The sequence below is a fragment of the Prionailurus viverrinus genome, chromosome B3 (assembly GCF_022837055.1).
Source record: "Prionailurus viverrinus isolate Anna chromosome B3, UM_Priviv_1.0, whole genome shotgun sequence".
NCBI classification, from domain to species: Eukaryota; Metazoa; Chordata; class Mammalia; order Carnivora; family Felidae; genus Prionailurus; species Prionailurus viverrinus.
The window spans coordinates 63,213,917-63,231,845 of record NC_062566.1 but is presented as its reverse complement, the minus strand read 5'-3'; the positions used below and the strand labels follow the sequence as shown (position 1 = coordinate 63,231,845).

The 17,929-nt window shown below is 36.3% G+C and overlaps 1 protein-coding gene across 11 annotated transcripts in view; it reads right to left on the bottom strand.

Moving 5' to 3' along the window:
* The window catches only part of ZNF770 (zinc finger protein 770), a 58,143-nt gene that overhangs the window by 39,311 nt on the left and 903 nt on the right, over nt 1-17,929 (bottom strand). For 9 of the 11 annotated variants that reach the window (XM_047862629.1, XM_047862617.1, XM_047862624.1 and 6 more), the window contains exon 1: nt 5,762-9,146. Coding sequence is in view for 1 of the 11 variants with exons in the window: in XM_047862630.1 (XP_047718586.1) it covers nt 5,762-5,826 (65 nt within the window). In the remaining 10 variants the exon portion in view is untranslated. Of the gene's footprint in view, nt 1-5,761; nt 9,147-15,470; nt 15,542-17,929 lie in introns of those variants that run through there. The other 2 variants (XM_047862622.1, XM_047862623.1) reach the window with 2 other exon arrangements.

Below are 17,929 nucleotides of genomic sequence, written 5' to 3'. Positions count from 1 at the left end.
CAACTTTTAGTAGAAAGCATCTCCTTTTTCCCTAAGTTCTGTTCTAATTATTCCATAGTGAAAAATTAAATGTTCTTAAAAATATTCGTTCTGTAGTATCATTGATTATGTGAGTTGAATGCTATCATTTTGTGTCTTTAGAATTACATTTTCCTTCAAAATAGCCATTCTTTTTTACTCATAATTTCATCCAGGAGATTAAGATTTAACATATCTATTCAATTATTTCATGTATTTTTTGGGCTCTCTGTGTCTTAACCTTAAATCAATAAGGATTTTGATCAGTTTGGTCATTTTATTGTATTATATAGTTCAGTACCATTTATTAGTATGTTTTATTTGAAGGCAAATAAATTGCAAGTTTACATAGTGGAAAATCATGAGCACTGCATTTCATTCATTCTGCTCTGTGTTCAGTGCGATTGTTTTTATATTATTATTATTTTGAGAGAGACAGAGAGAGCATGCAAGTAGGGGAGAGGGGCAGAGGGGGAGAGAGAATCTTAAGCAGGTTCAACGATCGGCACAGAGTCCAATGCGGGGCTTGATCCCACAACCCTGGGATCATGACCTGAGCCAAAATCAAGAGTCGGACACTCAACTGACTGAACCACCAGGTGCCCCTATATTATTTTATTTTTTATTGAAAGTTTCAACTGTATACAAAAAATAGGAGTATTTTTATGAACTTCCATGTATCATCAGTCAGCTTCAACAGTTATCATCTCATGGCCAGTATTATTTTATCTGCACCTTTACCCATTCTGCCTCACCTCCACTTCTTCAATGATTTTAGAGCAAATCTCAGACATCAAAACATTTCATTGGTAAATATTTGGTATATATCTGTAAAAAGATAAAGATCCAGAAAATGTATGTGCAATACTATAATTATACCTAAAACAATTAATAGCATCTCTTTAATATTATTAACTATCTAATAAGGGTTCAGATTTCTCTGATTGTCTCATGATTTTTTTATATGTGTGTATTGTTTTGGATCAGACACTAGATAGGATATTGATAGGTTTCTCCCTCCCTTATTTATTGAGGAAATTTGGTTATCTGGTTGAGGCTTCTACATTCCAGATTTTAAAAATTGTATCTCTATAGTATTATTTAACATGGCTTTCTGTCCCTGTACTTATAAACTGGTAGTTGGATATGGAGATGTAATCTAATTCAGGTTAAATTTTTTTTGCAAGAGTTCTTCGTAGATGGTGGTGGGTAATATGTGGTATATAATATCCAGTTGTCTCTCTTTTTGTGATACCAGATGATCATTGCTTAGATACATTATTTAATTTAAAAAAAAATTTTTAAGTTTACTTATTTATTTTGAGAGAGAGAGAGAGAGAGAGAGAGAGAGAATGCATGCATGCACAAGCAGGGGAGGGGCAGAGAGAAGGACAGACAGAATCCCAAGCAGGCTCCACACTATCAGTGCAGAGCCTGATGTGGGACTCGAATGCACAATCTGTGAGATCATGACCTGAACCGAGATCACACCTTACCGACTGTGCCACCCAGGCTCCCCTACCTACATCCATTATTTAATTAGAAGTCTGCAAAATGGTGTTTGTTTTACTACATTACTCTTTTTCTATTTATTATTGAGAAATAATCATCAATTCTTTTGTTTCCTTGAGGTATATTTCATAAGGCTAAGTCAGTATCATAGGTCAGTCCCCTGGAAACAGACTTTAAGGTGGAGATTGCCTGTCAGAGGTGGGCGCTACATGATGAAATTTTTGGGGTGATAGTGGGGTCCTCAGGGTCCGGAGCCAATGGCCAAGAAAGAATTCTTGAGCCATCTTTGGTGCCAAAAGGTGATTTTATTAAAGCACGGGGACAGGCCTAATGGGCAGAAAGAGCTACCCCAGGACCATGGCTTCCTAGAGAAAGACTTTTCTTACCTTTTGATTATTTGGGCTGCAGATTTCCCTATTCTGTTTTCTCTTTTAGTTTTTATCCTGCTTTTCTGTCTAATAGTTCTTGCAACTTTCTGGTCTGATACTAGCTCCTTTTCTTGTTGTCTGGCTATATTAATAATTATGAATTTTTAATTAATTATTAATTATTTAATTATGGTATTAAGAGGATGGTTTCAAAATGGCAGCTTGAGCACATGCATCTACCTCCATTTCTTCCCAATGTCATTAAAATTCATATTTATTAATATACACTGAAAAAATATTGTTTTTCAGTAAAAAAATAAAATCTAAAAAAAAAACCCCCAAAACTTGACAGTTTGTTTTTGGTTATATTTTACTCATACATCTACTTGTATTCAATTTTGCATTTACTTAGGAACTCCAAAGTGCCATTGATGAGGTTTTGGAGTGATGGGGGTTAGGAGCTGATGGCCAAGAAAGAATTCTTGAAGACATCTTTGGTGCAAAAAAGGTGATTTTATTAAAGCATGGGGACAGGACCCGCAGAAAGATCTGCACTGGGGTTTTGAAGAGTAAATGGTTATATACTATGGAATTGGGTGAGGTAAAGACAAAAGGGAGGTCTTCAGAAGGAGTTGATATGCTAAAAAGGATTCAGTAGATACCTGATGCCTTGCTATTGTCAAGCTAAAGTTGTTTTTCTTCTAGTAAGTCATTAATATTATGACAGTAGGGGGTTCCTGGAGAAATATTATACTCTGTATTTGCTGTAAGTATTTGTCAGCGGGGTGCAGGTTATAAGGAAATTTAATTTTACCTGCCATTTCTTTCTTGCCTTTGTTCCCCCACATCACTAGTGAGCGGAGAGTGATATTAGGACTCCAGGAAACTGAGTGTATAGGTTTCTGGAGATTAGGCTCTTGATAAGATTGCCTTTTTCTTGTAATTTACTAAGACATATGTACACTGATGAAGACTCATGTCTTGCATTACTATGATCTCTATCAGTTAACCATTTGTTTTCTTTCCTTTCCTTTGTTCTTGGGCACCCGGGAGTGCCTGAGGAATATCACACATGTCCCACCTGGGGAGGAGTGCTAGCTTGTGCTTTGCCCTCAGCTTGCCTTATGGTCGGGCAACGCCATGAACTGTGCTCTTTTCATCTGTTGCTGGCCTGCTTGAGTTCTGATTCTTGGCCAGATAGCTTAACTCACTCACTATTGGAAGTAATAATAGAGATGTATCTGACCTCAGATACACTTTTTTTGATTAATGCTTATTTGATCGGTGGATATTTTAGAAGGTTAGAGAAGGCATAGTTGGATTGCAAAGCTCAAGTGATGATTACTGCATTTTCAGAATCAGAGTGTATAGGATATTCTTAATTTAATCTCATATTAGAAGACAGTAACCTTATTGGATAGAAGACAATAATCCTTATAGGATAAGTGGATGTTATTCAGATGAAGCTGTGCTATTGATGTGGTTTGAAGTGTTAGGGTTCTGAGCTAATGGCCAAAGAAGAATTCTTGAGACATTTTTGATGTGAAAATGGTGTTTATTAAAGCACAGGGACAGGACCCTGCACTGGGATTGTGAAGAGCAACTGATTATACACTTGGGAGTTGGGGGAGGTAAAGATGGGGAAGTTTCTAAAAGGACTTTCATATGTTAAAGAAGACTTACCGGATCCTGGAGGCCTAGCTATGGTCAAGCTAAGGTTGTTTTTCCCTCTAGCAAAGCATTAACATTAAGACAGTTGGGAGTTCCTGGAGGAATGTGCCTGTCTCCAGTATTTGTCAGTGGGCTGCAGGTTATAAGGAAATTTAATTTTATCTACATTTCTTTTGCCTTTCTTCTCCACATCACTATTGGTACTGGGAAATACAGGTTTGGGATAAAGGAGAGAATTCAAAGAAATGCTGCATGGGTCAGAAGCCTCACCAGCTGTTTTCATACCATCAAATGAGAGAACAAATGCACATGTACTTATGCTGACGCCAGAACACCTTGAAAAGAATTTCTTGGAAGAGTGAGGACCTTAACGTTGAAGATAGTTTAATAGCTTTCTCTAGATTTCGGAAAGGTTCGCATCTATATGCGCCATAGATTCTTATCCAGGAGATGGGTTCAATAGCTAATAGCTTCTCCCAGTACTTTCTAGCCCCAGGAGTCAGTAATTTAGTGTACTTAAGTAGGGATCTCCTTGACATTTTTGCATTGAATCTCAGAATAAATAGGTAATAGCGTATCTATATAACTTGCTAACATGTCATTTAGGCCGCCTGAGGGCTGTAGTAAATTGCTCTGCCACCTTTTTAAGTGAATATACAAATGCTAAGCATCAGTGATGAGATCATCCTGTATTTTATTTTATTATTCTCCCCTATGGTGCTGGGAAATGAATTGCTTATGAGAGAGAGGGAAGGATTGGCTTAATAACTTGTAATCAGATATGCCACACGGCACATGTGAACTTCCTTTTCCCCTATTTTAGCCACCTTTTATCTCAAGAAGAACAATTGATTCTCAAAGATGGGAAGGGTGGAAGTAATCCTTGAATATAAACTGCCCACAGGAATTAGACACAAGTGAGAATAAAACCTGGGAATAAACTTGTGATGGGTGACTATCTGTCCATTCTTTCGGAAGGGTACCAAGGGACAACTAATAATGACATGAACACACATCTTACTGTTCTAAATATTTTACTACTAATAACTTATGCTTATAGCAACTCCATGAGGTAGACATTGGTATTATCTCCATTTTATGGATGAAGGGGCTGAAACACAGGGGTTAAGTGATTAGCCCTCGGTCACACAGAGAGTACAAGATAGTATGCTAAACTGCCTCTAATTTAATACTGATTTCCTGACTGTATTTGAGTTTGTTCAATACTATGTTTCTAGGGAAGACTTAATCGGTTTTTGAGAAAACATGGCATTTGGTCCAATTTCAAATTAGGAAGACTCTTTGGCTCAATCTTTTAGTCTCTAAGAGTCCCTCAGAGCCTTTACTTGGATAATTAGTTGCGAACAATATCAATTATATCTAAGTGGACAAATTTAATTACTACAGAAGACCAATTGATTTTTTTAATTATCATTGATTGCTCAGTGGTTATCTCAATGTAAAGATTGGTACTTTCTGAATCTTTCATTTAATTGGTTTATTAAGTAGTTCAAAGTTTGACATTAAAGTAAGAGAGGTGAATTTTCCTCCTGCTCCCTTTTTATCTCTATGAAGGATAAACATCACAGAAGCCTAAGACATTCAACAACAAAATAATAACAAGAACAACAATTAATATTAAATTTCCTGTGGGTTTTGGGGGATATTTTCATTTTCTGTTTTAGTAGATTTTTTTGGAGGCAGTGATACCGTAGTTTTTCTAATGGTGAAGATGGAACCTGCCATGTTAGCTGGGGTACCATGATGCTGATATTTTTATCCTCAAGTCAAATTCACAGTGAAGCCAGCTAAGATCATAAGGATTATTCGAAATTGATGTGGATTTAGAGAGAACTGGATTCTACACTTTACTCTATCCTTACCCCTACTCCTCACCTCAGTAATACCTGGCTGTGTGATTTCATTTTCCTGTCTAATTGTCTTATCTTTAAAATTGGGATAATCACATTTGTCCTCTTTATTACACAAGCAAGACTGTGACAGTGCTCTAAAAATATCACAAATGTATGTAAATTCAAGAATCATTAATATTTAGAGATAACCATATTTGCATTATTTTGCTATAGAAATACTGTCTGACACTAATTGTATCAGTTATCTATTGCTGCATAAGAAATCACCTCAAACCCATTGGCTTAAAACAGCCATTTATTATTTGCCATAAGCCTTACCGATCAGTGGGGTGGATTCTGCTGGTCTGTGCCAGGCTCAGCTCTTCTTGGTCTTGCTTATGCATCTGTGCTAAACTGGTGGGTTAGGATGTCTCCAGTGGGGACGATTTGGGTCTTTTTCACAGGATCTCTCATTCTTCAGCAGGCTAGCTCGGAGTTATTCTCAGGGCAAAGGAACAGGAACAAGAGAGTAAGTGAGGGTGCATAATGTCTCTTGAGGCCTCTGTTAACTGTGACACCCCCTCATATCAACCACACTCTAGAGGTCAAGTTGCAGGACAGTTCAGTTCAAGAGGTGGGACAAATAAATGCCACATCATGATGGCAAGAGATGTACAGACATGTAGTAAGAAGGGAGAAAATAGGAGTCATTGTTGTAATTGATCTATCCTACTAATTGAGTCACTTATATTCAATTTAAACCCTTAATTATTTTTATTTCTTTTACTAGGACAGCGATTTTTGACCTTTTTGATTTTTATGTCACCATGTTATATATCTCTTATATAAATGCGTATATTCATTTCCATGGCTTGTTGCCCATGTATAAATATAACATAAGGCCTTTGAATATATTAGCAATTATTGTGACCAGCAGGTAAGAACCTGGATAATTTATTAGATATACTATTATTTACTAACTCTTATTTGTTATATTAGCATTTGCATAAGGAAATAAAACAGAAGATCTGATTAAAATAATTGTCAGAGTTCTGAAGCCCAGTGTTTTGCTCTACTGGATTCTCTATTACACTGAAATGATTAGTATGCTTCATTACTGGTCCTATAAATAGTCAGATTAAATGAAGAATTGAGACAATATGAATTGAAAATTCAGATTTCTAGCCCTGCCCTCAAGAAATTTTGTTTTGGCTTTGTTTTATTTTGTTTGAGCTAAAACGAGCCTCACTGGATGTCTCCATTGATTCAATTCCCTAAGTGTGTGTTTAACTCATGATTTCACTTGGATTTAGGTATTTGGCTATATGATGCCAAACATCTGGATGTTTTTTTCTCAGCAGTGCCAAATATTCATCTATGGGGAGGAATGATCTGACTTTAGCATTTAGTTGGCATCTTTATATGTACTTTTCAATCAGATGCACTATCTCACCAGGGCAACTCCAGAAGTTTGGTTCAAAAGGATGTATTCCTGATTAAGTTTAATTCTATTAACTGTAAATATAAAGCTATCTGAATTACACACAGGCACTTGGCAATATCTTGGAGATTCTAACATTCCCTTTCTTTATGTTGGCATCATGTTCAGGAACATTTAAATTATATTGCCATAACATTTTCTAAATGACTGTATTGTAATTTAATGTTATATTTGGCAAACACAACCGAAAATACAGCAGCTAATCGTGTAAGCTCATTTTATTTGCATACCATTGTTAACCACTTTCATGTAGTACTTACCAAATGTGTCAGATTATTACGATCTATTTAATGACTTAATGGATGAGGTACATTGTTCTTAAATTCAATTATACCCTTTGCACCTCTAGAATTAAGGTCACGTCAGCATTTCTATTATATAAGTGACTGGGTTTAGCAGTTTTTAACTGAGCTATAAAAATTGGCTTCCAAATCAAATCTTAGTAATAAAGGTCACTGCCTGGGGGAATTCTCCCCCCCCACCCCTAATTTAGAATACATAAATTTTAAGGTGCATCTCCTGCTTTTTAAGACAATCTTTTAGGAAAAATTCCATTATGGCCTTCATATGGCAGAAGGAAAAGTGCTTAATTTCCTGTTTGCTTTATAAGACTAGGTTTTTCTTACTTGCTGAATAACAATCATCTCTTAGACCATTTGGTTTTTAATATACTCTCTACTACTTCTTGCCTGTATGACCTTGAGCTCTCGCTTAGCTACTTTGTGCCTCAATTTGCTTACCCGGAAAATGGATTATTAATGTTACTTGCCTCATAGAGTTGTAGTGAGGATTGAATGACATAATATACACATATGTTTGGGACAGTACATATTAATTGCTCAACAAGGGTTAACTTTTATTACCATCAGATAAGAGGTTTAATATGAGTCCATTCAGCATTAGAGAAACTTCTGAAAAGAACAGGTCACTGAGGTGAGATTTGGCATTTACTGAGAAGTCCAGAAGAGGCTATTGCTATTAGGTAATGATCACTCCATGTCAATAGATTTTTTCTTTTAGAAATGGGTGAGATCCCACTAAGGGATGAGTGAGATCTCCTGGGGGGAAGAATGCAAAGAGGGAGGTTGAAGGAGCCAGGACCAAGCTCTGAGGAAGAAATGAGGCTGAAGGGTCTGTGGGAGGAAGAGTGAACAGGAAGTGAAGGTGTATCAGTACTGCAGAGCAAGAATTGTGGTTCTTATGCAAACGATTATCAAAATCAGTTGGAGGGCTTATAAAACTCAGAAGGGCCTGGAGTTTCTTACTCAGCAGGACTAGGATAGTGCCTGGGAATTTGTGTTTCTTTTTCTTTAATCTTTTTTTTTTTTGAGAGACCGAGAATGCATGAGTGAGTGGGCCAGGGGCAGAGAGACAGAGGGAGAGAGAAAATCCCAAGCAGGCTCCACATTGCCAGCACTGAGCCTGGCGCAGGATTCAAACCCACGAACGATGAGATCATGACACTTTCAGTATGCTAGGTTATAAATGGTCATCATTCATCATTCCAGAGAACTAGAGCAGAGTAGGAATAAAGGAGGATTTCTAAAGACTGAAATGAAAATAAAAATCATTATTGTTATTCATCCCCAGATTTGCTTAGGAAGAGAATAAGAGTGTACTAGGTGAATTATTGCCCCTGCAGGGGACAACATGTTGCTAATGAAACACTCTAGGCAATTCCCTGCAACTGCATATAAATTACAAGAAGATGGACATATTTTCCTGAATGCAGGAAAGCGACCGCTCTTTTCAAGTTTTAAAATATAATTCATTGATATTTTTGGTTTTGCATTGACCAAGGCTCAGTTTGTTCCTGAATAATTTACAGAGAAGTTCTCCACTAAAAATTGGAAAAAGGCTGATCCACTGACGGAAAAATCTGCTTTCCTCTATCTGTGTTCAGGGCAAAATCACTGGTTTCTTAGTTACCATGACCTCCTGTTTTGTCAGGGGGCAGGTCAATATGTGAGAAACCCCACACAGAAATATTATAGTGGGGAGATCACACATGACTCTGTGCAGACCCCTCAGCACAGATGTGCCATATTGCAAAAGACTCCAAAAAATAAAATAAACCTGATGGGATTCAAAAGCCCTTGGGAATGGGGCGCCTGGGTGGCTCAGTCAGTTAAGCGTCTGATAGGCTCAGGTCATGATCTTACAATTCATGGGTTTGAGCCCCACTTTGGGCTCTGTCCTGACAGCTCAGAGCCAGGAGCCTGTTTCAGATTCTGTGTCTCCCTCCCTCTCTCTCCCCCTCCCCTGCTCATGCTCTGTCTCCTTCTGTCTCTTAAAAATAATAAGTAAACGTTTAAAAAAAAAAGCCCTTGGGAAGGTACTAATTAATATTTTTTTAGAAAATTTAATTTCAGTATGTGTTATCTAACCACTGAAAAATAATATCTAACCAATTCAATTAATTGGCTAAGTTTTCACCTCTATTAAAATTTTTTGGACTGTTCTATTTGATCTGATTCAGGACGAAGTTGTTTTTCTCTTTGACATAACACAGATGACATTCATACAATTACAATCTGTTGTTTTCATTCTGCCATTATACACACGGAATCCTAGAGCTGGAAAGTCCTGCAGAACTCATTCTTATGAGCTAATATTTAATGTGCAAACCACTCTGTTTAAGTGAATTTCCTTTTCTTCAAAAAGTACACAGCCTCTGATGGGCTAAAATCTAAATCAAGGAGAATGCTATTGTTTAGAGTCCTTGCTAGGCAGACAGATCAAAGTTAAAGGAATCTAATGGGGTAGAGGAGATCCAATATAAAACTCTGGAAAAAACAAGAAGTAAGATTGTAGAGGAGAACCATCTAACTATTGGTCTATTATCCATTTGTTTGAGATATGTAAAAATATCTAAGCATAGTTTAAGATAACTTGAAATATTTATTAACAAAGAACAAGCACAGTTGATACCATTCAGGATTGTAGAGAATAGATGATTTATGCCCTGATTTACCATGAAAAAAGAAATTAGAAATATATCAAATTCCTTTTCAAAATTCAATTAATGGCTAAAGAAGAATATACAGCATAGTTGCTCAGGAATCTCAAAGCTGGTATGATTTCTGAAAAAACCTGGCATACATCAACTGACCAGAAACCATCAACATCAAGTATATAATGGGGATTTACATTGTGCGGTGATCCATATTATATAAGTAGCATAAGAAATTAAGAAAGGCGATGATACAGTATCTTAGAAAATCATAACTACTGTTCCAGAAATTCTATTTAACCAAATTAACTGGATCAGTAGCTATCATAAATACTAGGAAGAATTTTTTTTTCTTAAAATTCTACTGCGTTAAGTATAGTTCAACTGGAAAGGAAAATGCAGTATTAAAATAGAATTGTGTACAAAGTAGAGGGAGATAAATACCATAAATCCATAAGTATGCAGAAGACTGCCTAGGGACCCCAAGGGAAGTGTTCATATAAATGGTGTCCCCTGCAGCTGGGCATCCTCACACTACCAGTGCAGTGGTAAATTAATCAAGGAGCTTCACAATTAAGCTTAATGTTTATTGATCAACAATGAATTCTACTCAATGGCAGGTGCAGTGAACGATGATAGTTTGGTGAATTTACAGAGAATGCTATGAAATCTAAAGATGTTTTTAATGTTTATTGATTTTTGAGAGAGAGAGAGAGCAAGGGAGGGGCAGAGAGAGACAGGGAGACAGAGGATCCAAAGCGGGCTTTGCTCTGACAGCAGAGCCTGCCAGGGGATTTGAACTCACTAACTGCGAGATCATGACCTGAGCGAAAGTTGGACTCAACTGACTAAGCCATCCAGGTGCCCCTAAAGATGTTTGTAATGTTACAGTCAGAGTATATGATATTGTGTGATTTCATACTATAATCGAAGAAAAATATCTAATCATAAAACAAGGGACAAAATAATATATGTGCATAAACCTTCCCATCCCTTTCTTTAAGAAAAATTTTTCATCCTTTTAGTCCCAACTCTGATGATTCTTCCTTTGTGAATCTTTCTCTTACTCATAGGAGCAAATATAATACTTCTGTGACCCCAGAGTATGTGCATATACTTATAGTATTGCACTTACTCTATTTCATTTTAATTAATAGTATGTGTTAGTTTTTCTATTTATTAATATAATGAGAGTTCCATGGAACCATGTCTTATTTAGTTTTGTAGAACTAGGCACAGAGCAGGTCCATAAAAAGTGTATTAAAGGCATGAGGTTAGTCAATATATGAGAACAAGAAATGTTCATGATATCTATTGATACTTTTAATTCCAAAGACAAATGGGCTCACAGGCAAAATAAATCTCACAGATCAGATTTCTGTTTACCAAAACTACTGCTTGTTAGATTAAATTATTCAGGAATCATAAAAGACAAAACTCTAAGAAATCTTGAAAAGTTGGAGGAATCATCTATCAAAATTGAAGATGATACTGGATAGATATAAGAGCCAATAACAGCTTGTTAATCTTTGATCAGATCCTGCACCCAAAAAATGCGTGAAGAAAATTTAGGGAGCAAGGGAATATCTACATTTAAAAAAATCTATGTTTATGCTAATATTTAATTTGAAAAAATGTAACATTTATTTTTGTATTTAATTGGATGGGAGATAGTGAAGAGAGAAACTGTTGACTCTAAATTATTGTGGGCTCAGTTCCTCTCCCTATGACCTTGCCTGGACACACTGATACCTGGTGATGTTGCATGTGTTCCCCTTTAGGATGATAAATATATTAGAGAGGGAGAATTTAAAAACTTAACTCTATATCCAAAAGTGCCAAAAACATGAAATAAGGGTTCAACAGTGGGGAGTATTATTTGTTATGAATATTAGTAAAATTACTGTTTTATTACTTATCCAAAGCTGTTACAGAAAGAAGTGTTTCTAAGCTAAGTCTTTTAAGTGCTATTTAAAGGTTTGCTCTTTTCAGTTACAAATGACACATTTGACTTGTCAAATGAAAACACTTGATAGTTTTGCCAGCACAATAGCCTTGCCACCATCTTGGTAGTGTATTTCATGGGAGACAGTTTAAACAAGGGGGTGTGGCCCTGGAATGATGTCTTTGCTTCTGCTCTTTGCCAGCTATATCACCTTGGGCAGTTATTTGAGCTGTCTCAGAGTTCTCATATACAAAATGATGATAATCAACTACTTCATGAGGCTGTTATGTCAATGAAATTATGTGTACAAAAGCACCTGTAAACTATAAAGTACCATATAAATGTTAATTATGATTATAGCCTCACCTACCATAATATCAGAACCATGTCATGGAACATGGAGGGCCTATTTCCTTTTTCCAAATGAGCTCCTCTGCAACACAAGTAGTGGTGATCTTTTTCATTTGCTTAGTCATTTTCTCCCCCCAATTTCTGTTTTTTTTGTGGTAAAAGACATATAATGTAAAATTTACTAACAATCATTTTTAAATGTATAGTTTAATGGTATTATGTACATTAATATTGTTGTGCAACCATTACCACCAACCATTACCAGAATTCTATTTTACAAAATTGAAACTCTATAACCAATTAAACAATAATTCTGCATTCCCCACTTCCTGCTTCCTTGTTGTGTTAGTTTTTTTTTTTTTTGAGATAATTGAAAGTTCTAATGCTGCTCCCACCTTATCCCTAACACAAAATTCATTACCAATTAGAAATACAATGGTGATAATCTCAATTTTATCTACTACCTTCATTGTTTTGGTTGGTCCTGGTAAGAAAAATAGTCAGAAGATGTAGTCTACTGTAATATAGACCTTGCATGATAGGAGAAATTTGCCACATGTAAAAAGGCTGGACATAGTAACTCTTCTGAAAATGTATCCTAAGGAAATAACACGGGAGGTATACAGAGTTATCTGATAATGGGAAAAAATATAAATAGACCTTCTAAATTCTCGCCAATTGCAATTTAAAAATTGATGGCATAGGGGGTTGGGTGGCTCAGTTGGTTAAGCATCTAACTCTTGATTTCCGCTCAGGTCATGATCTCATGGTTCCTTGGATCGAGCCCCACATCGAGCTCTGTGCTGGCAGCAGGTGTCTCCCTCTCTCCCTGCCCCTCCCCTTCTCATGCTCCTCTCTCTCTCTCTCTCTCTCTCTCTCTCTCTCAAAATAAACTTAAAAAGAATTGATGGCATATACATACAATGAATAGCATATAACCACTAAATATCTCCTTATGGAATGATACTTAAAATATGGGGGTATGGTCACACTACAGTATTAAGTTAAAACAATTTTAGTAAACAATATTATGATATTACATCAATTAAGTAATAAAAATTATATATATAATTATGTTATATATATATAAATCCTAGTAGGTATACAGAAAATGTTAATGACAATCTCTGGGTGGCAGAATTATTAGTGATTTTAATTTCTTCTGTGCAATTTTTTATGTTTTGTAGTTTTTTCAATGACCATATATTACTTTTATAACCAGGAACAAAATGTAATTAAATCAAAACCCAAACCGAGGCCACCTCCAAAGCAAACCCAGCAGTGAACTCTGAAGTATTTCAGCTATGAACATTTTAAGTAATTGGAAATTGGGAAGACCATAAAAAGCGGTCACTGGGGGCTAGTATTTGAATGAAAAACCCAAAGAGCTAGTTTCGAATCATGTCGACTTTCACGTTACTAATATAATTAAAGCAAGTAAATCAGTTGGGCAACAAGCCACTCACCCTTCAGACACACGTCACAGCTGTCTGCATGCTCACTATCTTCACCTTGCTCAATTTTCACAGTTTTTAATATGAATATCAATTCCCTTTTTCATAAACCTAACCTATAAATGCCACAACCCCTCTGAGGGATTTCCCCAGGCTTCATTTTAGGCTCCACAAGAAAGGATGTAAAAGAGACCTTTCTTTTGTAAAGTGATTCTATAATTCTGTCCAATATCCATCATTTTCAAGGCCAAGTAATCATATTTAATAGATCCTAAATTACATTCTGTCAGGCAAGGATTCCCTTGATGATATTAACCAGAGCAGAGGACTGACAGGCAGAGGCCTGAAAGTAAGATATTGTTCTACAAAGGGCTTACGAGCTTTCCTTTGCGAGGCTTGACCTCACTAAGTTTGGGCTGGTGCACGATCTGTGCCTTCACCGCAATCCTCAGCCTTCCCAGGGTTACTCACAAACCAACTCCTGATTTCCTGTCTTAAAGTCACTTTTAAAATTAAATTACTTGGCTCGTTTTTGACCCTTTGAGGAAATTGCCATCGTGAATTTATTTCTACAATACTTCACTATCAAGACAGCTAGATGTACAAGCATTTACCTACTCTATCTCCATTTTATCTCCTTATTGGAAGCCTGAAAGAAAAAGGCTGAAGGAGAAAGTTGGAGAGATGCCTTCATGCCTTGTGCTGTTTAAATGAATGTTACAAAGTAGAAGGTTGGAGATCTTTCTTGACAGGAAATATTATAAGGTCATGATGCTAGAAAAGAGTGCAAGGTCAGATTTTCCTTTGAAAAAGGGGGATATCTTGGATCAGGTTTTCATTAGGAGGGACGTTCTCAGTACTCTTTTGAACATCTCTATTGGAATAGCTTTGGTTTTGTGGATTTTACATCTCAAAGGTTTTAAAGAATAAGAAGGTTTAAAAAAAGAATAAGCATTTCCCCAAATTAAACAAAATTTAAGTTTTAAAAAAAAGTTGATTTATAATCAAAAGTCTATTTATTTATAATCTCTACACCCACCAGGAGGCTCAAACTCATGACCCTGAGATCAAGAGTCACTGGCTGAGCCAGCCAGGTGCCCCACAGAATTTAAGTTTTTAATGCTTCAGTTATTAAAACAATTCAAGCACAAATCTTCATTGAAAATACAACTGCTGACCTCTTGCTATGTGCCTTGTCCCTGGTGGCTTTAGGAACACTAACTCATTGCATTTTTACGACTCTGTAACCTGCAGAGATATTTATCCCAGTTTTAGGGGTGATGCCTATGAGTCAGCCATTTCTAAAATCTCAGAGTGTCTGGGACTCCAACAGTTTAGACCACTCTTAATTTTTGATCATCTGTTTTCCCACATGGAATTGCTTGTTCTTGTTCTGGAAAAAATAATCCCACCCATTTGCTCCAAACTTGAAGATACCTGGTCGTGAAATTCTTGCCTAAAGAAAACTGTGAAAACACTAAAGGTTAGAGGAGGAAGGAGGGAATGATGGTGCTTGGTGTTTAGCATTTTAGAACAGGAAGTAGAATGATGGACATAATGTAGTAGAAGGAAAACCATAGTATTAAACCATTATCAAGGTATTTGTCCTGTGATTTGGGGCAACGGTACTTTACACAAAAGGACCAATTCTGCCTGTTTTCTGCCCCATTTTCTTTTTTCCTTCCTTTTTTTTTTTTTTAAGTTCTCAGGTGTCTGTGTCTTTGCTCTTCATTAATTCTTTCATTTTTACTCACAACTCTCTCTTCTTATTTCTATCTTACCATCATTCTTTCCCTAGTTTTTCCCCCATGCCTAAAGAAGAGAAAAAATAAGACAAAACAAACCTTGGTGTTCTCCTTTTAAGTGCAATAAAACAGGTGCAAAAAACTGAAGGAAGGAACCGGCTGGTTTCACGACCATGTCTTCCATCTTTCATCATCATTAACTCCTCTCGCTGCTGTCTTCTTCTTTACTTCCTCCTTTCCAATAAGTCACTTCCTTCTTTTCAATAAATCACGAAGGCCAAGATTTAAAGGTACGTTACCACATTCTGATACACTACAGCGGTTTAATTTCCTTATCAGTCTAACCCAAATTGATTTCTCATCGACAGAGCTCAGCTGCCACCAACTTACCCGCTGTGTTCAACAAATGGAAACTCTCAGTAAAACCTGTATTATCATTTATTTCCACTGTGGAAATACTAAACAAGCTGGAATGTGGTGATTTCTTTAATTTTTTAAGTCACAACACAATTATTAGGATGATGAAAATTTCACAATTTTCCAGGAAATAAACATGTAGAATCTGACCACTAGGTCTCCAGTAGACTTTGGTCCTTTTCAGTGTATTTTGCCTGGACGTGTTAATATGCTATCTACCTTCTTCTCAATGTTCTAATTAGTAAAGAAAAATAGTGGCATTCTTTTATCTTTTAAAGGGGTTATTTTAAATGGGTTTTTCTATTTTTAACTCCACAGAATAAACAATTATGGCTGTCTGTATGTGTGTCACATTTTATATTTTTCAGAGAACTTTCATAGAATTATCTATTTAATCGTCATTAAAACACCAAACACTTGCTGGACACTGTGATAAGTATTGTGGTCCAGATGAAAAGGTTCCACAGATCCTCTTTGAGAAGCTGGGGAAGAGATTATGGGGGCACATGTAATAATTCCAGACAGACTAATGTATTATGGATTTTAATAATTGTATATACAAGGTACAAAATGAACACTGGGCAACTATTAATTATATTGTTCTCTGATGGCATTTGTCATATTGTATTTTAATTCGATACATAGTAACAGCTTCTCCCACTAAGTTGTGATAAAGAAGACATCTTATGCACCTCTGCCTTCTCATCATCAGACACAGGACCTTGAACATGATAACCGGTTACTCTTCAATGAATGGAGTAATAAAATGGGTGGTATCTATACATAGATATAGAGCTGTATGGACATTCATTTTATATATTATAAATGTATATATAAATGTATAGATACTATACATTGATTCATATATTATATATTTATATATAAACACATACATGTATATATTATTATATATCACATGTATATATAATTATTATGCATCATTATATATGATAGATATCTAACATATATATGTTTAAATTAATAATTCCAGGAAAGAGGATCTTTTATGCAACATGGGAAAAGAATTGTTTTTTGGCCAAGAAAAGTACTATCTTTGTGTTACTACAGACTCTGTATATAATAGGTTCCATATTAATATGTTTTCAAATTCTGAAGATGTAACTGTGATGGTCAAGGTCAGCCTTCTAAGAAAGATCGAATTCCCAAATTTCCTTTCACTTTAAGGAGTGAGAGCCTTCTAGCCTTTCTCTCCCTCTTGCTCTTCCTTTCCAACATGACTACAATTCATGCCTCATTAAGGAGTGTATGTTGTCCTCCATCTTCAATTAGTGAATACTTCTGACTTACTGTGTGCTTCAATCCCATTTTATGTGTATTTTCTTCAACTGCTCACTGCTTCAACTTTAGGTGCTTGCTGATCACCATCCTAACTAGACTCAATTGTGAATTTGGGAGGGACAATGGAAGAGCTATTTGACATAAGGAAGAAAAGGAACTCAAAACCTTGCTTTTTCACCTGTAAGTTGCACAGAAAATACTCAGTCAAGTTTCTAACAGGGACTCACTCCTTTCTTTTGATCTTTGATCTTTGATCTTTGGAGGAATGTTGGGCTTTATGTAGTTTTACTTAAACAAATGTTGATAGCAAGATGAGGATGCTATTCCTTTTTGTGAAGGAGCTGCCTGAAGAGTTCTCATTGTATGGCTTTTTATCTTAGTAGAAGAATGCATTTCAACACTAGCTTTATTTATAATAAATCAGTTTAGTTGCAATGTTTGCTTTATTTCTGTTCCTCTGTTTCTGGCCCATGGGCTCCTAACCTGCACTGATGGGCTTTCCTTATTCAGAAAGGCGGATCTAATGTGGGCCTTAATTGTGGGGTCAATAAGGAGCCCCATGCCCTCTCTGAGTGGGTCTTCTTTGTTGGCTCTACTAGGATGAGCTTAGTCATTTTTCACTTGTTTTCCACGGACTGGAAAATGACATCAGCTGCTGACCTTTCTATAATGTTGACCATGTGCCTATATCCATCCCACCAGTTGCCTCTAGTAAGGATCTCTGCTGCTTGCTCCGGGCCTGCCTGCCATAACTCCTTGCTCCCCAGGTCTCAGGAGTCCACTGTGTGTTTCTTGTCCTTCCTCCTTTGGGCTGGTGTTTTGTTTTAGTCCCACGTCCTAGA